We start from the raw sequence: 25,470 nt of genomic DNA on the forward strand, positions 1-25,470 counted from the left end.
CTCATTCCCCCCTCCCCTCTTCCCCCAGCCCCTCTTTCCCCCCTCCCCTCAGCCCCTCTTCCCCCTCCCCTCAGCCCCTCTTCCCCCTCCCCTCAGCCCCTCTTCCCCCTCCCCTCCTCTCAGCCCCTCTTCCCCCTCCCCTCAGCCCCTCTTCCCCCTCCCCTCAGCCCCTCTTCCCCCTCCCCTCCTCTCAGCCCCTCTTCCCCCCCTCCCCCTCCCCTCAGCCCCTCTTCCCCCCCTCCCCCTCCCCTCAGCCCCTCTTCCACCCTCCCCTCAGCCCCTCTTCCCCCTCCCCTCCTCTCAGCCCCTCTTCCCCCCTCCCCTCAGCCCCCCTCCCCTCAGCCCCCCCTCCCCTCAGCCCCTCTTCCCCCCTCCCCTCAGCCCCCCCTCCCCTCAGCCCCTCTTCCCCCCCTCCCCTCAGCCCCTCTTCCCCCCCTCCCCTCAGCCCCTCTTCCCCCCCTCCCCTCAGCCCCTCTTCCCCCTCCCCTCAGCCCCTCTTCCCCCCTCCCCTCAGCCCCTCTTCCCCCCTCCCCTCAGCCCCTCTTCCCCCTCCCCTCCTCTCAGCCCCTCTTCCCCCCTCCCCTCAGCCCCTCTTCCCCCCCTCCCCTCAGCCCCTCTTCCCCCCCCTCCCCTCAGCCCCTCTTCCCCCCCTCCCCTCAGCCCCTCTTCCCCCTCCCCTCAGCCCCTCTTCCCCCCTCCCCTCCTCTCAGCCCCTCTTCCCCCTCCCCTCAGCCCCCCTTCCCCCTCCATCTCCCTTCCACTCTTCCCCTCCTCCCATCTCCCTCCCTCCCACTCTTCCCCCCTTCCTCCCTCTCCTCCCCCCGCGGTGCTGCTCTTGTCCCGGGGCGGGGTTTTGGGTGGAGTTCGCTCTCTCTATTCCGGATCTCTGCTCTCTCTCTCTCTACTCTCACTGAGCTGGGCTCTCTCTGCTCCCCGGGGTTATCTCTGCTCCATGGCCGAGGTTCGGAGGTTCACCAAGCGGCTCAGTAAACCGGGCACGGCCGCCGAGCTGCGGCAGAGCGCGTCCGAGGCTGTTCGTAACTCCCTGCTGGCGGTGAGTGTCCGAAAGATATCCCCATCACCTAGGAATGAGGGTTCTCTTGTCTGGGGGGCTGCCTTTCACTGCCTCTGTGTCTGTTTCTCTGTGTGTGCCTGTCTCTCTCTCCCTCTGTCTATCTCCCTGTGTCTCTCATGTCTTTGTCTCTATGTCTCGCTCTGTCCATCTGTGTATCTCTATCTGTGTCATCCTTTGCCTGTCTCTCTCTCTAACCCCCATCCCCCCCCCCCCACCCCGTGCGTCTCTCCCTCTCTTTGTCTTTGATTGCCCTTCTCTTTCTCTCTCCGTCTCCGTTTCTCTGTTTCTTTCCCCGACTGTCTGCTGCCTGTGTCTCTCAGTCTGTGTATCTCTATAACTGTGTGTGTCTACCTGTCAGTCTCCTGTGTTTGTTGGGAGGGCGGGAGGGGCGAGGGCATTTCCTGGAGCACTTTAATTTCTATTTGATGTAACCGGCAGAATATCATCCAGAGCAGGCTCCAGGCAGTGTTTTTTAAATGTTTTTTGCACGCGCTAAAAATCAAATGCGTTACCTCTGAAAGGAATGTATGCACATCCTGCATGACTCAGTAAAGGAGCCCTGTACTCGTGTGGAGTGGCATTCCTGTCACTCATACTTCATCAGGCCCAAGGAAATTGGCTTTCAGACCATTAATCGCCTTAAGAATTGTTGCTTGTTGTAGTATGAATAGATCACTTGCTTTGTTTCACTTTCACTTACAAGAGTTTTCCCATAACTGTTGTGACCCTTGTTAATGTGAAGTAGGATAGATGTGATGGGGTGTGTGGTTATAAATCGCCACTTCATTAAATTAATGAGATACACTGCCAGTGGGATGTGTACCAGGAAGGCAGCTCCTCCAGGAGCTCGAACTAGTCCCAACAGTTCTGTGTCTTGCTAAAACAATGCAGTGGTGTCAATTTCACTTCAGACACAGCTGGGAAACTACTTGCAGAGAGTGTTTCCTAGTTGGCCAATAAAGTTGGCCCAAGTCTTTGAAAGCTTGATCCAGGTTCTCTCAGTAAGTGGTTAAAAAGCGAGTCTAATGATGCAATGCTTAAAAACTCCATTCCCTAGCTACCGATGACATCCCTCACCCTAGCAACTATCTGAGGCAGAATCAGACAGTTCGCAACCTCTGTGTCCTGTGTGACTCTGAGATGAACTTTTGAACACATATCCACACCATCACCAGGAGTGCTCATTTCCACCGCTGTAACATTGACTATACCCACTCCCATGAAACACTCTTTCATGCCTTAAGTCCAGACTTGACTCTTCCTACGCACTCCTGGCTGGCCTTCTACATTTTCCACCTTCTGTAAACTTGAGGTCATCCAAAATTCTGCTGCTTGTGTCCTTATTCATACCAAGTCCCCGTTCACCCATCACCCCTGTGCTCATTGGTCTACCCGAGTTCCTGGCTAAGCAGCATTCCAATTTTAAAATTCTCAATCATGCTTTCAGGTTCCTGCATGACCTCACCTCTCCCTATCTGTGTAATCCCCTCCTGTCCCCAAAGCCTCTGACATACCTGCACCCCTCCAAATCTGGCTTTTTGTTCATCCCTGATTTACATCACTGCACTATTGGCAGCCCTGCCTTCAGCTGTCTTGAGTATCCCAAAGTGGTTTACAGCCAATGAGATTCTCCTAAGTGTAGCCACTGTTGTAATGTGGGAAAATGAGACAGCCACTTTGTGCACAACAAGATTCCGTAGATTGCAATGAACAGATAATATCTTTTAGGTTTTTGAATTGGCTGAATTGGCCAAGACTTCAAGAGAACTCAGAAACGAAAACAAAAAATGCTGGAAAAGCTCAGCAGGTCTGACAACATTTGTGGAGAGAGAGACAGAATAATGTTTTGAGTCTGTAGGACTTCTTCAGACCTAAAGGGAGGTAGAGATGTGGTGAAATATGTACTGATTAAGGGGGGTGGAATAGGTGAAGCTGGATAGAAGGCCAAAGGGGAGATGGCAAAAGATGTCATAAACAAAAGGTTAAAGAGTTGTTAATGATGGTGGTACGGGCTAAATGAGGTGCTAATGGTAACATTAAAAAAGCAAAATGTGATAATGGCTGGACCAGGGTAAGCACTCTGGAAAGTGACAGATGGTCCTAGTGGGGGTTGGGGGGGAGAGGGGATGGTGATGAGAAGAAAGATCAAAAATAGGCTAAACGTTGCGGATAAAACAATGAATAAAAATGGAAATAAATTTTAAAAATAATAATAATGAAAATAAGTGGGAAAAAATGAATAAAAATAAAAAAATAAAAATGAATATGGAAAAAAGGGGGTGGGGATGGAGGAATGAATTCATGGTTTGAAGTTGTAGAACTCAATGTTAAGTCTGAAAGGCTGCAAAGTGCCAAGTCGGAAGATGAGATGCTGTTCCTCCAGTTTGCATTGAGCTTCACTGGAACATTGCAACAGGCCAAGGATGGACATGGGCGCAGGAGAGCAAGATAGGGTGTTGAAACAGCAAGCGACAGGGAGTTCTGGGTCTTGCTTGCTGACAGACCGAAGGTGTTCCGCAAAGCGATCACCCAGTCTGCGTTTGGTATCTCCAATGTAGAGGAGACCGCATTGGAAGCAGCAAATGCAGTAGACCAAATTGAGGGAAGCTTTTAGCCTATTTTCGCTCTTTCTTCCCACCACCGTCCCTTCCCCCCACCCCACCCCCATTAGGGCCATCTGTCACTTTCCAGAGTGCTTACCCTGATCCGGCCATTATCACATTTTGCTTTCTTAATGTCAGCACCAGCACCTTCCTTAGCAGTATCACCACCATTAACAACTCTTTGACCTTTTGTTTATGACATCTTTTGTCATCTCTCCTTTGCCTCCACCAATCGCTGGCCTTCAATCCAGCTTCACCTATTCCACCCCCCTTAATCAGTATATATTTCACCACATCAAAAACAGAATTACCTGGAAAAACTCAGCAGGTCTGGCAGCATCGGCGGAGAAGAAAAGAGTTGACGTTTCGCGTCCTCATGACCCTTCGACAGAACTTGAGTGAGTCCAAGTTCTGTCGAAGGGTCATGAGGACTCGAAACATCAACTCTTCTCCGCCGATGCTGCCAGACCTGCTGAGTTTTTCCAGGTAATTCTGTTTTTGTTTTGGATTTCCAGCATCCGCAGTTCTTTTGTTTTTATATTTCACCACATCTCTAGCTCCCTTCAGATCTGAAGAAGAGTCATACAGACTTGAAACGTTAACTCTGTCTCTCTCTCTCCATTATGTCATCTGACCTGCTGAGTTTTTCCAGCATTTTTTGTTTTCATTTCAGATTTCCAGCATCCACAGTATTTTGCCTTTCTTCAAGAGAACTCGCCTGCTCCTCTACAAAATAGTGGCAGGGGATCTTTTGTGTCCACCTGGGAGAGCAGATAAGGCCTCAGTTTAACACCTCATCCAAAAGACGGCACCACCTTCAAAAAAGTAGCATCCTTTCAGTACTTCACTAGAGTGTCAGCCTAGGATCTGTACTCGGGTCTCTGGAGTGGGGCGTAAATCAACAAACCTTCTGACTGGGTTGCAAGGACTGGTAGCAGTGAGCCCAGGTTGATAGAGGGAGAGACTTGTGAGGCCAGCAAGGGTGTATTACAGAATTCAACTCCAGAGGTGATAACACTGTGGATTAGGGGTATGATGATGGCAGGAATGAGATGGAGTGGAGAAAGGTTGTTTGAAAGTGGTTTTGATGGTGCTGAGATTATGGAGTATGAAGCTTAGTACTGGAGTGAGTGAGACACTGGGAGTATTGACTGGCTGGTGTCGTCAGAGCACACAGTCAGGTGAGGAGGGGAGATGGTGTGAATGGCTTTGGCGATAAAGTTCTTGGCAGGAATGGAAAATGAGGAGTTTCGCTGTCCTGCTTTTAGATGGAAGGTATTTCTGGATCATTCATGACTTAGTGTCGGGCAGCTCAGAGCAGGTAGAAAAATAGAACTTGCCATTGTTAGCATGGGTATGGGAGCTGATCCCATGCTGGCAGGTAGCGTCCTGGGGAGTGAAGAAAACGAGGTTGTTGGAATGGGAGGTAAAGGTGCAGTAGGTATATATATGTGTGGGGTTAGGAGGAGGCACTGTTTCTGGAGTTGAGCTGGTTGTCTCTTCATTGGCTGTAGAATGGGAAAGTGTGGAAAAGCTCTAAATAATTGCAATTTATCTTCATTGGGACGAAGCATATGTCATCAAAAGATCAAAAGCCAGATTGAAAAGCGAGTGTTGCAAATGAATCTCATTCATCTCTTTATGTTGTCATATTAGAAAAATACAACCTGTGCTTGTCATTTGACTAATGATTAGTATACTGTGGGCTTGAACTGATTCCGAAGACAGCTCACCTGGTAATGGAAGGTTGAAATGGAGCCAGCTGTCTGGAGCAGGCCCTGGAATGGAGGAATGGAAGTCATTCTTCATCTCACTGTTAATTTGTTCATTCTGCTCACTGAGGAACAGTCAATTTATGGGGCACACTGGTTTCAGAACAGTGGGAGGAGGGAAGGGAGCATTGTGACTTGGAGTTCCAAACCCTGCTACATTCCGTGTCCCAAAAAGGAGGCCCGGGACTTAGACAGGAGCAATATGTCCAGTGCTTTTTAGCATTTGCCACATGTTGAACTAATGAACCTTGAAATTGATAACCACCATCCCCCAAAAGGAATGGAAATGATTTAACCACATTACTTGATCATATTAAGGGAAAGGATTTCAGAATAGACTGAGGACAGTGCCCCCCCCCCCCCCCCCCCCCCCCACCCCACCCTGTATATCCTGACACACTCCCAAGGATCAGCCACCCACTCTGTATACACTGACACCCTCCCAGGGACCCCTGTATATCCTTCTACCCTATTTCCTCGACCCATCATCATATCGCTTCTATTCCAATCTCCTTCATGTGCTTATCTCACTTCCCCTTAAAATCATATATATTATTGCTTCAGCTGCTTCTTGTGGTGAGGTCTACATTCTCACCACTCTCTGGGTAAGTTTCTCCTGAATTCCCTATTGGATTTAATAGTGACTATCTTATATTTATGGCCTCTGGTCTCCCCAGAAGTGAGAACATCTATTTTGTGTTTACCTACTAAACCTCTTCATTGTTTTAAAGAAATTTATTAAATCACCCTTTAGCTCTCTTTCTGAAGAAAAGAGCCCCAGCCTATTCAGTCTTCCTCGAAAATTATAACCTCTCCATTCTGATATCAACCATGTGAATTATATTTGCACCCTGCAGTGGCCTTAAATCCTTTTCCATAATATGAAGACCAGAAATGTACACGGTATGCCAAGTGTATTCATAATATTCTAAACACCAACAGAATTGGTGTGTTATTAAATATCATAACGCAGTGACGACAGACAGACAGACTTGGACTTTGTGAGAACATCAGAAGGTGCCGTCAATGGTGCAATCAAGCAGCATGGACTCAGAAATAAACTGCTCACTGACGCTCAGTTTGGGTTCCGCTAGGCCTGACCTCATTATAGCCTTAGTGCAAGCATTGACAAAAGAGCTAAACTCGAGAGGTGAGGGAAGAGTGACTGCCCTTGACATCAAGGTGCATTTGACCAAGTGTGACATTAAGGAGCCCTAGCAAAACTGGAGTCAATGGGATCGGGGGAAAACTCTCTGCTGGCTAGAGTCATACCTAGCACAAAGGAAGGTGGTTGTGGTTGTTGGAGGTCAGTCATCTCAGCTCCAGGGTTACACTGCAGGAGCTCCTCAGGGTAGTGTCTGAGGTCCAACCATCTTCTGCTGCTTCATCAATGACCTTCCTTCTATTATAATGTCAGAAGTGGGGATGTTCGCTGCAGATTACACAATGCTCAGCACTATTTGCGACTCCGTACCTGAGTATTCCAGTGTTTTACATCTTGTTTACATCTCCAACAAGAGAAAAACCAAACATCTCCCTTGACATTCAACGGTATTACCATCCCCTACTATTGATATCCTGGCAGTTACCATTGACCAGTCTCTTGTTGGAGATATCATTGTCTGTTACTTGTGTGCTGCAAATGTTATTTGTCACTTGTCAGCCCAAGCTTGGATGTTGTCCAGGTCTTGCTGCATATGGACACAGACTGCTTCAGTATCTGAGGAGTCACGAATGGTGCTGAACATTATGCAATCTGCAGCGAACATCCCCACTTCCTTGGACTCGAACTCAAGTTCTGTCGAAGGGTCATGAGGACTCGAAACGTCAACTCTTTTCTTCTCCGCCGATGCTGCCAGACCTGCTGAGTTTTTCCAGGTAATTCTGTTTTTGTTTTTGTTTTGGATTTCCAGCATCCGCAGTTTTATTGTTTTTATCCCCACTTCTGACCTTATGATGGAAGGAAGGTCATTGATGTATAATTGACCAGCTATATAAATACTGTGGCTACAAAAGCAGGTCAGAGGCTGGGCATTTTGTAATGAGTTATTCAATTCCTGACTTCCCAAAACCCATCCGCATCTACAAGGCACAAGTCAGGAGTGTGTTGGAATACTCCCCACTTGTCTGGATGAGTGCTGCTCCAACAACACTCAAGAAGCTCAATACCATCAAGGACAAAGCAGCCTATTCCTGATGGAATTCATGCTAGGGTCTTAAAAGAAGCTAGTGGGATCTTTGATGCATTGGTTTTAATTTTCCAACAGTCCCTAGATTTGGGGAAGGATCCATTAGATTGGGAAAATAACAAATGTAACTCCTTTATTCAAAAAGAGAAGGAGACAGAAAGCAGCAAATTATAGGCTTAACATAAGCAAAATATTAGAACTTGTTATTAAATATGTTATAGCAGGGCACTTAGAAAAAAATCAAGGCAATCAGGCAAAATCAAGAGGGTTTTGTGAAAGGGAGATCATGTTTAACCAATTTATTGGAGTTTTTTGAAGAGTCACATGTGCTGTGGATAAAGGAGAACCGGTGGATGCACTGTACTTAGATTTTCAGAAGGCCTTTGATAAGGTGCCACATCAGAGGTTGTTGTGGAAGATAAAAGCTCATGGTGTATGGGGTAACATATTGGCATGGATAGAAGTTTGGCTAGCAAACAGGAAACAGAGTAGGCATAAATGGGTCATTTCTGGTTGGCAAGATGTAATGAGCAGTGTGCCACAGGGATCAGTGCTGGCGCTTCAACTTGTAAAAATTTATTTAAATGATTTGAATGAAAGGACCAAAGGGATGGTTGCTAAGTTTGTGGATGGTACAAAGGTAGGTAGGAAAGTAAGTTTTGAAAGGGACATAAGGAGGCTACAGAGGGATACAGCTAAATTGTGAGTGGGCAAAGATCTTGCAAATAGAGTATAATGTGGGAAAATGTGAAATTGTCCAGTTTGGAAGGAAGAATAAAAGAGAAGCTTATTATCTAAATGGTGAGAGATTGCAGAGCTCTGAGATTGAAAGGGGTCTCTTTGTCCTAGGTTAGTATGCAGATATAGCAGGTAATTGGGAAAGCTAATAGAATGTTATTGTTTATTACAAGGGAAATTGAATACAAAAGTAGGAAGGTTATGCTTCAGTTATACAGGGTATTGGTGAGACTACATTTGGAGTACTGTGTACAGTATTGGTCTGTTTATTTAAGGAAGGATGTAAATGCATTGGAAGCAGTTCAGAGAAGGCTTACCAGACTAATACCTGGAATAAAAAAAAAACAAAAACAGAATTACCTGGAAAAACTCAGCAGGTCTGGCAGCATCGGCGGAGAAGAAAAGAGTTGACGTTTCGAGTCCTCATGACCCTTCGACAGAACTTGCGTTCGAGTCCAAGAAAGAGTTGAAATATAAGCTGGTTTAAGGTGTGTGTATGGGGGGCGGAGAGATAGAGAGACAAAAAGGTGGTGGGGGGTGGGGGGGTGGTGGTTGTGGGGGGGTGTGGTTGTAGGGACAAACAAGCAGTGATAGAAGCAGATCATCAAAAGATGTCAACGACAATAGTACAATAGAACACATAGGTGTTAAAATTAGAGTTGGTGATATTATCTAAACGAATGTGCTAATTAAGAATGGATGGTAGGGCACTCAAGGTATAGCTCTAGTGGGTTTTTTTTATATAACGGAAATAGGTGGGAAAAGGAAAATCTTTATAATTTATTGGAAAAAAAAATGGAAGGGGGAAACAGAAAGGGGGTGGGGATGGGGGAGGGAGCTTACGACCTAAAGTTGTTGAATTCAATATTCAATACCTGGAATGGTTGAGCTGTCGTTTGAGGAAAGGCTGGACAGGTTAGGCTTGTACCCACTGGAGTTTAGAAGAGTAAGAGGCGACTTAATTGAAACCATTAATACCCTGAGGGGTCTTGACAGGGAGGATGTTTCCTTTTGTGGGAGAATCTAAAACTAGTGGTCACTGTTTAAAAATGAGAGGTCATCTGTTTAGGAAAGAGATGAGGAGGATTTTTTTCTCTCAGAGCAACGTGAGTTGTTGGAACTCGATTCCTCAAAAACAGAGGCTCTGAACATTTTTAACGCAGAGTAGATAGATCTTGATAAGCAAGAGACTGAAAGGTTATCAGGGACAGGTGGGAATGTTGAGTTGAGTTTACGTTCAGATCAGCAATGATCTCATCGAATGGCGGAGCAGGCTTAAGGGGCCAACTGGCCAGGTACTCCTGCTCCTAATTCATATCTTTGTATCTAGAAAGACAAGGGCAGCAGGTGCATGGGAATGCCACCAGCTGGAAATTTCCCTCCAAGCCACACACCATCCTGACTTGGAATTATCTCGCTGTTCCTTCACTGTCACTGGGTCAAAATCCTGGAATTCCATCTCTTTCAGCACTGTGGGTGTACCTAAATCACATGGATTGCAGCGATTCAAGAAGATAGCTCACCACCACCTTCTCAAGGGCAATTAGGGTTGGGCAATAAAAATGCTGGCCCAGCCAGCTAAGCCCACATCCCATGAAAGAATGAAAAAGAAATCTCTGGAATATCCACTCTTGTGTTTTGGCCATCCATAAGCACTCCCTTTGAAAAGAAGCTTTGAGTTCAGAACATTTTTTTCATTACAGGCTCACATCAGGCAGTAAGCAGTGATTGCCAGGTTTCTTTAAAAAAAGTTGTTATTGTAGGTTTTGATCTGAAGCAGCGACTGCCAGATTTTTGTTTAAACTTGTGACCTTTTAGTGAAAGTAAATAACTCCTGCTTGGCTTCAATTTGAACTGAGGACTGGTGGCAGTGGGTAATGACTGAGCCTGTGTCTGTCGTGGGTTAGGCTGCTTAGCCTTCAGGATTGGGATATTAATTTAATAAAACTGTCTCTGTCAGTATTACTTCAGCTGGATCTTAAATGTGATGAGAGTAAGGAACACTCCTGGAATAAATTTTGATGCAGACTCTCGTGGAGCAGCTCTGCTCTTCTTGGATATATGCAGGAGATGCTGGTCCTTTAATCGTTTGTACAGATGTGCCCAAAAACATTGGTTATTTGAGGGGTCATGTGTTACCTGTAATGTAGAGTGTCGCTCAGCGAGTCCTCAGATTTACTAAATCTCTCCACAATGACTGACAACTAAAATGCGCAAGGGACCAGCACATCCCAGAAATAAAAAAACAGTAAAAACTGGGAAATAAGAATACTGGCATGAACTGGTCTTGTATACCTTAAAATGGAACAACTGGGAAATAAGAGTACTGGTCCAAACTGTTTTTTCCTTCTGGGATGTGACGTCAGGAGTTGATGAAAGATTTAGCTTTACTTTTGGCTGCAGGTTTTATCTCTGGCTGTTGGACGTTCTTACAATTGTTGATTGCCCCCACAATTGGGCTGGACATTAGCTGTTGCCAGGAGAGTAACTGCATGAACTTCACAAATTAGTCTTTGGAATTGCACTTAATGCATTGTAGGCTCCCGAGTGGGTCCTGTAATATGTACTGACCTCTCCACAGGCTGTGTTATGACTGGGTAATGCTCGGCTGCATGGCCTCTTCTTCAGAGGGATTAATAAGTTCTCTTTCCATTGAGTCCCACTGAGGATACCTTTTATTGACAGAAAATGCATTTGCTTATTAACAAATTGACTTCCTCTGATGGTATTCAGTTAGCAATTGCAGGACTAAAAGTCTGCATCCTTTGAGAGGGATGATTTTGGACCGTATTTTTAGAGAGAGGTAGTAATCTGATACCTCCATGGCCAGAACAAATTAAAAAACAGTCTGTTATTTTGTCCTGTGGAAAATACGAGGAAACAGTTGATTCTCAGCATTGGTGCCAAGAATATTTCCAACATAGCTGGCTTTAAATCCTCCCCTCCTATCAGGCAACATTATTATGAGCTGGTTGCTTTTAAGGAAAAAAGAGGCTTATGATGGTCATGTTGAATTGTGGACCAATCAGGGGCTCCAGAGGCCTAACACGGTAAAGTTAGTCGAGTGTCAGTGTTTCATATTGGAATGGTTGCACAGAGCGGCTGACTAGATCAATATGTTAATACACAGCCACTTGACCTTCAGGGCCAGCATTTTGAGATCAGCAAAATAAGTTTAACCTATGGCTACTTGACCTGCATTTGGGTAGTATTATCATGTCAGCCTTGCCTCAGTAGGAACACTCACTCACTCACTCTGATCGAGTCACAAGGTTACGTGCACAAGTCTCACTGGATGCTTGAGCATAAAATTCTGGCCGACACTCCAGGTCTGTTGGCGATGCTGTCTTTCAGACAAGATGTTAAGCTGAGTCTACTCTCTCGGGTGAGTGGAAAATATACCAAAACACTATTTTGAAGAAGAGAGGGAGAGTTTTCAGTGCCCTGTCCAATATTTACCTCAACTAACACCACTGAAACAGGTTATCTAGTCATTGTCACCTTTCTGTTCATGGGAGCTTGCTGTGTGCAAATTGGTTATGACATTTTCTAAGTTAAGACAGTGGCTACACTTCATAAAGTATTTAATTGGTTTTAAAACATTTTGGAACATCTGAGATCATGAAAGGCACTATATAAATGCAAGCCTTTCTTTTTGTTCCTTTCTTCCTTCCTTCCTTCTATCTTTTTCTGTCTGTCTGTCCTCTGTAACCTATTTTGACCCTCAACTCTGCTTCAAACCTCACATCTTTTGTGTTACCAAAATTGGCTGATTCTATATCATTGCTTGACTCCTACCTTATCCATTTTGCTGCTGAAACCTGCATCCATATCTTTACCATCTCTTGGCTCACCTTGTCCAACAATCTCCTCAACTCCCTGAGCGCCATCCTATTCTAATTCCAACTCACCCAAACTCATCTGCTGTTTATATTTTATTAAACCTTGATTATTTACAACCCCAGTCCTCCCTAGATATTAGTTTTTAAGTTCTTATTCACTGACACCATTCATTGCACCTCTTCAACTACTTCTCCTCCTGTACTCCTGCTTGCAGCCGCTGCTTGTCTGACTTTGTCCGACTGTGCATCTCCCCCCCACTGCCAGTGGCAGATTTCAGCCACCATGAAGGTGTACCATTATTGTCTGTTGTGTCCCTCCACTTTGGAATTTCCTTTCTAAATGACTCCATCTTGCTCAGGCTCCACCCCTTCAAAAACCACCACTTCTTCAGTCAGCTCCTTCAACTCTTACTCACCATCTCTATCCCATTCCCTTTGTCCAGTTAAGGAACTTTGGAAATTTTGCTACTTTATTTGGACAAGTTCAACTCTCAGCCAGACTGACATGGATGTTGATTAAATGGATGGTTGGAAGGGATTGTGTATTCTCCCCTATTTAGAGTAGAATAAATCCATTCATGAAGATTTGTTGTAGGCAATTTCACTTCCTGGTGAATCTCCTTGGCCAACCTTAGGTTGGTATAGCCATTTTTCTCTTTTGAGAACTCGACCTCAGGGTAGGCATTTTCAAAGATGAGGTCAATGTTAGCCTGTAGGCTTCGGTTTCAAATTGGCCTTTTAACTTGATGTTCTCTATGGTCTATCTTGGAGATGGCATGATCGGGAATTCTGGGTAGTGACCCCTCCAGACCAGCCAGGTAATACTTGATGCTTTGTTTTAATTTTCACTTTTGGGGCAAAAAAGACTCCCTTGCTGTTCAAAAATAATGCAAACAGCTTCCCCACTAGCTGATGATGCACTGATGTGTTGTTTGCGAAGAGTTAAGTGCACGATCTTCATGTAAGTCCTGCCAAGGAGGGGCCTGTATATACTCTTCAGAAAGAGCATTGTTTTCATGAATGAAACATATGCAGTCTGGACTACTCTTCCGTGCAGCTGAGCGGATGTTTTTTTTTATTAATTCATGGGATGTGGGCTTCGCTGGCTGGGCTAGCATTAATTGCCCATCCTTAATTGTCCTTGAGAAGGTCATGGTGAGCTGCCTTCTTGAACCGCTGCAGTCCATGTGGTGTAGGTACACCCACAGTGCTGTTAGGAAGGGAGTTCCAGGATTTTGACCCAGCGACAGTGAAGGAACGGTGATATATTTCCAAGCCAGGATGGTGAGTGGCTTGGAGAGGAACTTGCAGGGGTTGGTGTTCCCATATCTCTGCTGCCCTTGTCCTTCTAGATGGTAGTGGTCATGGGTTTGGAGGGTGCTGTCGAAGGAGCCTTTGTGAATTCCTGCAGTGCATCTTGTAGATGGAACACACTGCTGCTACTATGTGTCGGTGGTGGAGTGAGTGAATGTTTGTGGATGTGATGCAATCAAGTGGACAGCTTTGTCCTGGGCGGCGTCAAGCTTCATGAGTGTTGTTGGAGCTGCACTCATCCAGGCAAATAGAGACTATTCCATCACAGTCCTGACTTGTGCCTTGCAGATGGACAGGTTTTGGGAGTCAGGAGGTGATTTACTAGTCTCAGGATTCCTAGCCTCTGACCTGCCCTTGTAGCCACATTATTTATATGGCTAGTTCAGTTCAGTTTCTGGTCAATAGTAACCCCCAGGATGTTGATTGTGGGGGATTCAGTGATGGTAATGCCATTAAACGTCAAGGGGCGATGGTTAGATTCTCTCTTGTTGGAGATAGTCATTGCCTGACACTTGTGTGGCGCGAATGTTACTTGCCAATTGCCAATCCAAGCCTGGATATTGTCCAGGTCTTGCTGCCTTTGGACATGGACTGCTTCAGTATCTGAGGAGTTGGAAATGATACTGAACATTGTTGCTGCTGGTAACCTGTTATCACAGTTGCTGACTTTTTAGGGAGTTTTTTTTCTTTTAAAACAACTCTTGGCAGTTCTGGATTTCAATTCATTGCAGTAACCAGTGTGTATTCTGAGGTTTGCTAGTCTTTGAGTTGTTAGAGAGGATGTCCCAACTCAGGAAGGGCTCTGTATGTAGAGAAAGGACTGCAAACTTCAGCACAGCAACACATCAGAGCCTTGAATCTACCGAGAGCAGAATAGTTTTTAAAGTGCTTTGGCACTTCCAATGAAGGAACACTTTTTCTTTAACATTTCCCCATTTATTAAGGGGGATCTTGCATAATCTAGTACACAATAAAAGCTATGAGTGTTCTAGCATGCAGTTCCTTACTGTCGCACTGGAACCATCAGTCTTGAGCATATTCCTCAAATCACTGTGAGCAATGCCGTGGGAGATTGGTTTGTTCAGTATAAAATCCTGGAAATCAGTGTCCTAATATTGATGGAAGAACCCTTAATGTGTTCACATACATTGGGGCTAACTATCTTAAAGAAGTGTTAATCATTTGCAGTGGATTAATACCTAAACTGGATTTGTAGATAAAGGGATTTCACTCTAACATCTAACTACAAAAATACTTTTATCACTAATCAGAACTCCTTGGTATTCCTTTGCCATTGAAAATTCTGACCTGCCTCCCTTGTTTGCACCCCTCATTCCTTCTCTTATTAACGAGCCTGCCAAATGGGAGGATTCGGCTGAGCAGTGTCCATCAGTAAGAAATAAACAGAGACAGATTTCAGTTCAGCCAGGGGAGAGGGCCCATTGACTGTCACTCCTCCTTGGTAACCTTTCACGAACACCTGGCTTCATGTTCAGGTATATTCTCTGTCCACACTTCCATGATGGTGCCATGACACTCCTCTATCTCACATTGGCTTATCCTCCTGTTCTTAAAGTTGCTTACACACTGTTGTGTTAAGGAGAATGGATATTGTTGAAATTTGTAAATTATTCTACTACAAGTTAATAGGTTTCAAAGGCATTTATTTGCATTCATTGGAATTGTGGGTACAATGATGATCATTACTAATAATTTCACATATATAATCATAACAATTATTAATAATTAGACACATACTTGAGATGCTAACCATACCGGGTAGTGGAGGATTCACTGGGCATGGATTTTGAGCTTGAGGGAATAGGCTGGCAAAACCTTATTGAATTCTGCTCTTCTAACTCCTGTTTTTTTATATCTTTCATTCACTCTGGCTGCATGAAAATCCACATGTTTCAATGTATTAACTCATCCAATTAGCTGCTCTTCAGAGTTAACAAGAATAAACCCCCCCCAACCCCAACCCTTCACCTTGACTGAACTCTCAGTCGAGCCATTCAACTGGAGACAGTTTTAGAGAATGAAGGCCCTCCTGCGGGGACGTTACACAGCTGTCCTCAGAGGAGTTACCGATAACTTTTCAGCATGATGGTCAAAACATGTGTACAGATACTCATTGCTGGTAGACCTGTGGTTGCTCAGGGGGCTGAGTGAACAGACAGTTTGTCGCTTATGCTGAAACACCTTCCCCGCTGAAACACAGTCTGACTAGAATCCATTTGCTAACTCACCATTTCTCACAGAAACTCAATTAAAGTGTTAAGTTAGCAACGCCCAAGCCTTCTCCATTTCCCCATTCTCCTGCTTACTTATCTCTATTATTATCCTCCTCAAACTGAAGCTGGGATGCTCCCATGTGCACAAGAATTGTGAAGAAGTAGATTCTTAGAATATTACAGCACAGAAGGATTCAAGCCTGTTTGAAAGATTTGTCCAACTAGTCCTACTTCCCTCCTCTTTTCCCCACAGCTCTGCAATTCTTTTCATTTTAACCATACAGTGAAAGCAGTGTAAACAGATAGTCTTAAAAACAGCAGTTAACTTACTTTTGTGGTGAAATATACATGAGGCATTCTGTCACGACTGACACTTTTAAATTAGGAACTACGGCTAACCTGCAATACATCAAACCCTTTCACAACATGGAACACGAGGGTTAGCATGAGACAACAATGGGTTTTGTGAAATAACCCTTTTTTGTGGAATGGGAGGTTCTTTATCCAACATCTATAGCAGCAGAAAAACCATGTTATCTCTGGGATTGGATGCTTGCAGGTCTTTATCTCAAGGATAGAGTAGTTTCTCTGCCGCTGTGAATGCTGGGTAATGATTTCCTCGTTCTATTGAATATACAGTGACCAATTTGAAAGGAAGGATATCGGCAAAAAAGACAGCTGATGTTAGTGCCTAAGGTATCTTCAATTTACAGTTTTACTGTATATCCAGTTTCCTTTTGAAAATTACTATTGAATCTGCTTCAACCACTCTAACAGGCAGTGCATTCCAGAACATAACAGTCCATTGTGTAAAATGTTTATTCACATCTTCCCTATAATTCTTTTCCAAATTATTTTAAATTGGTGTCCTCTGGTTCCTGCCCTTCCTACCAGTGGGAACAATTCCCACTTGAGTATTGCCGAAAAAAGAGAGATGCTGTTGAAACTTTTCAGCTTGCACGCATCAGGACAGTTCACAAGAATACCAAATGTAAAAAAAAAAACACATTATACAGCATAAGCAGGCAGTGCTGATTGGTTGGCTGTTCAACTATGATTGGTCAAGGCATTCCCATAGGGATTGAACCAGGGAATGGTTGTCCCCCAAGCTTTTGTTTAGTTACATATGATTGTATGAACAGCTGAAGGGTTGTGCTGTTCGATACAATCTGCCAGTCATCGGGACATATGGCCTTAATGCATGGCATTTCCACTTAGAACAAAGAACAAAGAAAAGTACAGCACAGAAACAGGCCTTTTGGCCCTCCAAGCCTGCGCCTATCATATTGCCCGTCAACTAAAACATTTTGCACTTCCGGGGTCCGTATCCCTCTATTCCCATCCTATTCATGTATTTGTCAAGCTGCCTCTTAAACACCACTATCATACCTGCTTCCACCACCTCCTCTGGCAACGAATTCCAAACACTGCCCTCTGCATAAAAAACTTGCCCCACACATCTCCTCTATAGGTTTCTCCTCTCGCCTTAAATCTATGTCCCCTAGTTATTGACTCTTCCACCCTGGGGAAAAAGCTTCTGACTATCTACTCTGTCCATGCAACTCATAATTTTGTAAACTTCTATCAAGTCACCCCTCAATCTCCGTCGCTCTAGTGAGAACAATCCGAGTTTCTCCAACCTCTCCTCATAGCTAATAACCTCCAGACCAGGCAGCATCCTGGTAAACCTCCTCTGCACCCTCTCCGACGCCTTATCCTTCTGGTAATGTGGCGACCAGAATTGCACGCAGTATTCCAAGTGTGGCTTAACCAAGGTTCTATACAGTTGCAGCATGACTTCCCAGCTTTTATACTCAATACCCCTGCCAATGAAGGCAAGCATGCCATAGGCCTTCCTGACTACCTCTTCCATCTGCGTTGCCACTTTCAGTGACCTGTGGACCTGTACACCCAGATCCCTCTGCCCGTCAATGCACTTAAGGATTCTGCCATTTACTATATAATTCCTGCCTGTATTAGACCTTCCAAAATGCATTACCTCGCATTTGTCCGGATTAAACTGCATCTGCCATTTCTCCGCCCAAGTCTCCAACCAATCTATATCCCATTGTATCCTTTGACAATCCTCTTCACTATCTGCAACTCCTCCAACCTTAGTGTCTTCTGCAAACTTACTAATTAGCCCAGTTACATTTTCCTCCAAATCATTTATGTATACTACAAACAGCAAAGGTCCCAGCACTGATCCCTGCGGAACTCTACTAGTCACAGCTCTCCAATCAGAAAAGCACCCTTCCACTGCTACCCTCTGTCTTCTATGACCAAGCCAATTCTGTATCCATCTTGCCAGCTCACCTCTGATCCCATGCGACTTTACCTTCTGTACCAGTCTGCGATGAGGGACCTTGTCAAAGGCCTTACTGAAATCCATGTATATAAAATCCAATGCCCTTCCATCGTCGATCATCTTTGTCACTTCCACGAAAGACTCAATCAAGTTAGTGAGACACGACTTCCCCTTCACAAAACCATGCTGCCTCTCACTAATATGCCCATTTGCTTCCAAATGGTATTAAATCCTGTCATGAAGAATCTTCTCCAATAATTTCCCTACCACTGCTGTAAGGCTCACCAGCCTGTAATTCCTTGGATTATCCCTGCTACCCTTTGCTCGATGAAAGCTTTTAATAATTTGAACATTATTAAATTTTGCCTTTAACCCTCTCTATTCTAAGGACAACGATCCCATATACTGCAGTCTTTTCACATAACTGAAGTCTCTGATCCCTGTTACCATCCTATTAAACTCTTCACCCTCTTGGAATGCAAGTTATCATTGATTCGTGGGTGCAGTTCCATTGCAGGCTATGCTGCTTTGAGTTGGCAGTTACTCTTGTTCGTCCACTGCAGTCTACATAATAGTGTTCTATTTTAGTAATGCAACTTGGCAAACATGCCAGACTTGTTTTTGCTGTTCGTATGTGGGGCTCTGAGCTGGGGTTGTTTTGCATGTTTGCAGAAGAAAGCAGGTGAGCTTTGCCTGGCTAAGAGGGGTAATCTGAATGAGGAATGGTCTCTCCTTACTTGAACAGGTGCCTTGGCTCTGAGAAGGACACTCCAGCTGTCCCTGTCCCACACTAAACCTCACTCCCCTATTGTCCCTGTCCTCACCAATCTTCACTGGTGCCCTGTTCAGCAATTTCAAAATTAGTTCTCTTATCTATAAGTCCCTCCATGACCTTCAAACCTGACCCTCCCACAGCCCACTCCAGCTCTGTTCCAGAATGTGTCCTATCTCCTATCACTTTCCTGACTCTGACCCCTGCTATATCCTTGCCCTCTGCCTCTACTGGCCATGGTGTCAGATGCTTCAAGTGACCTGGAACTCTTCCCTTCTCTCAAACTCCCCACTTTCAAAAGCTTCCTCTTTGATCTGAACATCAGTCAGCATCCTTAACTTTTCTCCAACTGGCCGTGTTATGTTGTCTTTTGCCTCTGCAAAGTACTTTGCGGGTGTCCCAATTATATTGCAGTTTCTATATCAGTGCAGCTTGCTTTGTTACATCCTATATGTGAAAAACACTTTGGGACAGGGACATATTTGTGATTGAATTCACAGAATTGCAGAATTGTTACAACACAGAAGGAGGCCATTCGGTCCATTGTGCCTGCATCAGCTCTCGGAATGTGCAACTCACCTAGTGCCGTTCCTCCACTTACTCCCTGTAATCTCGCATATTTTCAGATAACAGTCTAATGTCCCTGTTGAATGCTTCAGTTGAAGGGACAGTGCTTTTTGCTGCAATCACCTAACGCGGATTCCAAAAAAGCTAAGCAAATGTAGCAAAAATACAAGATTACATGTAATCTCTTTTTAATAGGGAAAGCAATAGATGCAACAGTTAAAGTACAGGCTCCTCATTGGTTGAGTGGGTGAATTGTGAAATGTTGAGCAGTACAGTCAGCAAGGTCTGCTCTAGGTTAGCTGCATTCAAGCAGGGAATCAATAAATTGGCTTTTTAATCCCTCTGTGCTTGGGAAGGAAGCACTAGCCGAGTTTCCGGCTACTGGTGGCTGGCCTGCATGGGACCGAAACTCTTAAGTACAGGGATGTCCGGTGTGCGGGTAAGGTTGAAGTGGGAGTGTGACCAGCCAAAAAAGTTAGCAGCACTCTGTGCTGAGGGCTCCTGAATGCAGAATGATCAGTTGGGTGAAGTAATGAGCCATCTGTCCCTGTGAGCAGAGGTTGTTGACATGAGGAAGGGAGAGGATGAAAATAAAGAGAAAATTATTACTAAACCCAGTGATTACCCTGAACAGAATTTTTGTTTTGCATTCCTTATAAGGAAAGGAAAGAACTTGCATTTTTGAAGTACCTTTCAGCACATCCCAAAGAGCTTTACAGCCAATGAAGTACATTTGAATTGTGGTCACTGTTGTACTGTAGGAAATGCAACGGTCAATTTGCATACAGCAAACTCCCACAAACAACTATGAGAAATGACCAGATAACCTGTTTTTAAAGTGTTGATTAAGGGTTAAGAGCGTCCTGAATAACTCATCTCTTTTTCAAAGTGATGTTGTGGGATGTTTTCTACCCACCTGAGAGAAAAGGTACGCCCTCTGAGAGATGGCACCTCTGACAGTGCAGCAGTCCCTCAGCACTGCACTAGTGTGTCAGCCTGAATTGTATACGCAGTGCTGGGAATTTCTGCCTCCCCATTGCAGGTTTTCCTGTGATGAGCCATTAAAATTTCTGTTTGACTTCAGCGGGACCAGAAAATCCTGCCCAAGTCTCTGGAGCAGGACACCAGCCCACAATCTTCTGACTCGGAGGTGAGATAACTACCTGCTCTGCCATGACTGACAACTTAAATTGCCTTTTCGGTTCCTCAAGTTTCTACCTTTCAACATAATGTCATAGCTCTATCCTAACTTTAATTCTTGAATGGATCTGTGCGCTCAGCGTATTAATTGTGCTTGTTTGGTGTTAATATGTAGAGTGATTGGACCTGAGTAAACTGACGCAATGACTGTCAGCACTGTTTTTAGAAATGTTGCCTGATAAGGAAATTTGAATCTAATTAATTAGCGTGGTTTGGTGCCAAACATTGTAACTATTTTAAGAAAATTACATATAGCACATGCTTCTGATTGTCAATATTTTGAATATTATACTATGTTTAATTGTTAATTTGCTTCTGTTTATTTAACACAAAGCTGCTTATTAAATGCCTGGTGAAGTTTCTGCTATGCATATTTAGCATTGAATGAACTGCACTTTGTGCAGTGTTTTGCTGTTCTCAGCCTTGTGTTTCAAATCCTTTGTGATGTTGTTCCCTTCTATCTCTCTTACCTCCACCAAACCTCTGATCTCCCTCCAGCTGTCCCTCATAACGCTTCATTCCTGTAACAATGGACTCTCTTGGTCTCTTTGCTCCACCAGTTGTCTGGGCCATAAGCTCTGGAATTCCTTCCGTAAACCTCTCCGCTTCCCTTACAGGTGCCAGCTGTGACTCAATGGTAGCATTCTCACTGTTGAGTTAGAAGGTTGTGCGTTCAAGTCCCACTCCACGTCTTGAGCCCAAAAATCAAAGTTGACATTCCACTGGTACTGAGGGAGTGCTGCACTGTCAGAGGTGCTGTCTTTCAATGAGATGTTAAACCAAGGGCTTGTCCTGCTCCCTGAGGTGGACACAAAAGATCCCTAGGTGCGATTTTGAAAAACAGCAGTTTTCCTCTGGTGTCCTGCCTAATATTTATCCCCCAATTATCTCCACAAAAAAACAGATTATCTAGTCATTATCACATTGCTGTTTGTAGGAGCTTGCTGTGTGCAAATTGGCTGCTACATTACAAGTGACTACACTTCAAAATTACTTCATTGACTGTAAAGTGCATAGAGATGTCCTGTAGATGTGAAAGGCATCATATAAATGCAAGTCTATTTTCTCTCCTTAAAGAACCTCCTTAAAACTCACTTTAACCAAATATATGGTTACACCTCCTTATATCACCTTCTTTGCCTCGGCACCCAGTTTTGAATGATTACACCTCTGTGAAGGTGTAATCTTAATTCTACGTTAAAGCTGTTATAAAAGAGCAAGTTGTTCTTAAAATAGATGAAATACATCATATGAATAAACATATTTAAACATCATGGTTGGGGATGAAAATAGCTATGGAGTAAGTTAACTTCATTCATGGTTCCTCCCCCCATCACCATTCACTCAGCAAGTGATTCACTTTGTAAAACAATGTCTAAGCTTTTCATTTTGCACTTATCAGGACACTCACAAGAATACCAGTATAAGGGGAAAGCAACAATTTATACTGCATGTGAGAGAGTGCTGATTGGTTGGCAAGTGGTGTTGCCATGGAGAATGCACCACTGATGATGACCAACAGTTAACTGGCAAGTATTGTTTGAAATTTAAACCAGGCAGCTTGACCCTGATTGCTCAAGGCATTGCCCTGAGGAATGAATCAGTGAATGGCTGTCACTTTGCAGACAGAAAGAACATGTACACACATTGTGCCTGCTTCACCTAAACAAAATAAGTGACAGCTATACACCGACTCATTCCTCAGGGCAATACCTTGACCAATCAGGGTCAAGCTGCCTGTTTTAAATTTCAAACAATACTTGGCAGTTAACTGTCAGTCACCATCAGTGGTGCATTCTCCATGGCCACACCACTTGTTAACCAATCAGCACTCTCTTCACATACATAAAAATTGTTGTTTTCCTCCTTATATTGGTATTCTTATGAAGTGCCTTGATAAGTGCGAGACAAAAAGCCTAGACATGTCTCTTTCTCAGCCATACTCAAGTTCTGTACCACCAAATGACTATTTGTAAAACAATGTTTAACTGTGCTGCACACATTAACCCATACTTTTGCGTGCAGCTTCTGACAGGCTTCCAGCAGGCGAGAGATTGAATGGACAATGAAGACCCTCTTACAAGATCAGAGGGAGACCACTTGACCCACCCTGATCATCTCATCCATTCAGAAAGACTTTGCAGTCTCCTCCCTAAACATGCCATTGACCTGTCACTCAAATGGGTTTTTGCTCAACCATTGTCCCTTTGCTCATTGACCAGCAGCTCCTCAACTTTAAAATTCTTATGCTTGTTTTCAAACCCCTTCATGGCCTTGCTCCCCCTCCCTATCCCTGCAATCTCCTGCAGCCCCAGAACCCTGTAAGATATCTGTATTCCTTTACTGACCAAGTTTATTGTACAGTTTATTTGTGACTTCTGCTGACTCGTATTATTTTAAAGAAGTAGTTCAATGTTCTGTTTGTACTGAGTGGTCCTCCAGGTTGGTTAGACACTGAGTATCTAGACCATAAATCCCTTAAATCACTGAACTTCAACCATAGCTGTCCAAACACTAAATAAAAATCAAAAGCAGCAGATGACACAACTCACAGGGCTTGCATTAGAAATTTTCCTTGGCCAGAGAAAGTGGGTTAGATTATGCAACTATTGGGAATGCAGCTTTTTGGTGATGTACTTTCTAATGTTTACAACATTAAAAAGTACAGTAAAGATTGAGTGATTAATGATTGTACTGAATGAACAGCAACATTCATTGGAACAACATGTAGTCACTGAAAAGCTGCCTGCCCACCCAGTCATTGGAGGGTTTACCACATACTGTCATCTGTTCTATTGAACTAAAGGATAGCGAGCCAGTTGGTAGAGCACTGTTTGCCTGTAAACATGACTGGCGATAATGCCTGTAAAGGGGATATTCAAGTTACAAAAGAGATTCAGATTCAGCCCACAAACTGGGACAAGCCCACCGTCTCAAATTTACAATCACCTTAACTATTTGCACCTCAAGTTTAGAAGCCGATAAAGGATATTAACTGGCAAACTGATTGGCCATCTGCTAGCATAACACAGTGATTGATGCTAGATGATTAATCCAGTGGCCTAGACTAGTTCAAGTTCAAATCCCGCCATGGCAGTTTGGGAGTTGAAATTCAGCTTTTAAAATCGGGAAATACAAAGTTGGTGTCAGTAAAATTAACCATGATTGTTGTTTTTTAAAAAAAACTGTTTCAATAATCCCCTACAGAAAAGGAAACTTGTCGTCCTTACTCAGCCTGTGACTCCAGGCCCACGCCACTGCGGTTGACTCTTAACTGTCCTCTGAGATAGTTTAATAAGCCCCTCTGTATAAATCTTTTACAAAGAACTGTAGTGATTCAAGCAGAAGGTTCACCACCACTATCACAAAGGCAGCTAAGGATTGGCAATAAATGCCAGTCTTATCAGCAATACCCATGTCTCAAAAATGAATAAAAGCAAATGACCAGACCACTGGATCTGAACTAATGACTGTTCGTGTGCAAAGCTAACTGACTTAACTAACTGATGAGACATACAGTATCAGAAAAGGATTGACAGGCTGGGTCCCTATTCCCTTGAAAGAAAGAAGACTGAGGGGTGATCTAATAGAGGTTTTTAAAGCTCTGAACAGTTTTGATAGAGTGGATACAGAGCGAATGTTTCCTCTTGTGGGGAGGAGCAGTACTAGAGGCTGTCAATGTAAGATAACCATCAAGAAATGTAATGAGGAATTCAAAAGAAACTTCTTTGCCCAGAGAGTGGTGAGAATGGGGAACTTGCTTTGGGGAGTGGTTGAAGCAAATAGTGTGTATATATATATATATATATATATATATATATTTGAGGGGAATCTGGACAAGCATTTGAGGGGGAAGAGAATAGATGGTTATGATGGTTGATTTAGGTGGGAAAGATGGGAGGAGGCTTGGGTGGAACGTAGAAACTGGTATGGACTGTTTGGGCTTAATGGCATGTTTCTGTGCCATATATCCTATGTAATCCTGTGTAGACTAACACATTTTACTGAGTAAATCATACAGCCAGTGTTTGTTTCAAATTAGCTTAGTCCTCCCTTGAGTCTTGCAGACCACTCAACAGGTGTGGCTAGAGAATGGTTAAAAATGTATGTTTCATAATAACTGATTCTATGCAGTGCTGTTCATGCTCTGTATTATTACTAACCTTATTTTGCTTTGTAACAAACAAAAGAAGTGTATACTTAGCAAAAACACGGATGGCAACACCCAAAAAAGCTAATTCCGGCAATTAGAACCCCAATGGAAACAGTGTAAAGGCCGGTAATGCAAAGTTAAACATTCTCACATGATGGATTTCTAAACTAATAAAGAAGTAGTTTAAAGTGACGTGCTCCACACCGCACGCTTGCGGTTCTCAGCTTCCTGTACAAGGAGTAGCTGTGGAGTTCTGAAGAATTGATGCAACTGTCTGGTAAGGGGAAGTTCACCCACATGTCCTTTGTTGAAAGTTCCTCATACTGACATGTGACAGGAAGCTGTCGGTACACTACTTTCCTGGCACATAGCAGATGTGAACAACTCAAAGGCTCAAGTACTCTTGTTATCTGTCTTTATGACGATGATGTGACCTATCTTATTAAAATGTAAGCATGAAGAACAATCTAAATATTAGCAATTTTTAACCTAGAAATAACTGCTGCTGATCTTGGAAACTGCTAGGGGGTCCGGGAGAGTGGGGGTTGGGGGTCCGGGAGAGTGGGGGTTGGGGGTCCGGGAGAGTGGGGGTTGGGGGTCTGGGAGAGTGGGGTTTGGGGGTCCAGGAGAGTGGGGGTTCAATGTCTGGGAGAATGATTATTAGCTTATGGGAATAGCAACCCAGTGGTCAGATACCAACAAA

At 44.0% G+C, this 25,470-nt stretch overlaps 1 protein-coding gene across 2 annotated transcripts in view; it reads left to right on the plus strand.

Annotated features, from left to right (window-relative positions):
• The first annotated feature begins 903 nt into the window (after positions 1–903).
• Positions 904–25,470, plus strand: part of dock11 (dedicator of cytokinesis 11) — a 274,194-nt gene continuing 249,627 nt past the window's right edge. Inside the window, exon 1 of one of the 2 annotated variants that reach the window (XM_041195297.1) lies at positions 904–1,054. In XM_041195297.1, the coding sequence (XP_041051231.1) occupies positions 953–1,054 (102 nt within the window). In that variant the 5' untranslated portion in view covers positions 904–952. The remainder of the gene's footprint in view (positions 1,055–25,470) is intronic. The other variant, XM_041195295.1, reaches the window with a different exon arrangement.

This window comes from Carcharodon carcharias, chromosome 9, assembly GCF_017639515.1.
Source record: "Carcharodon carcharias isolate sCarCar2 chromosome 9, sCarCar2.pri, whole genome shotgun sequence".
In the NCBI taxonomy this organism is placed as follows: Eukaryota; Metazoa; Chordata; class Chondrichthyes; order Lamniformes; family Lamnidae; genus Carcharodon; species Carcharodon carcharias.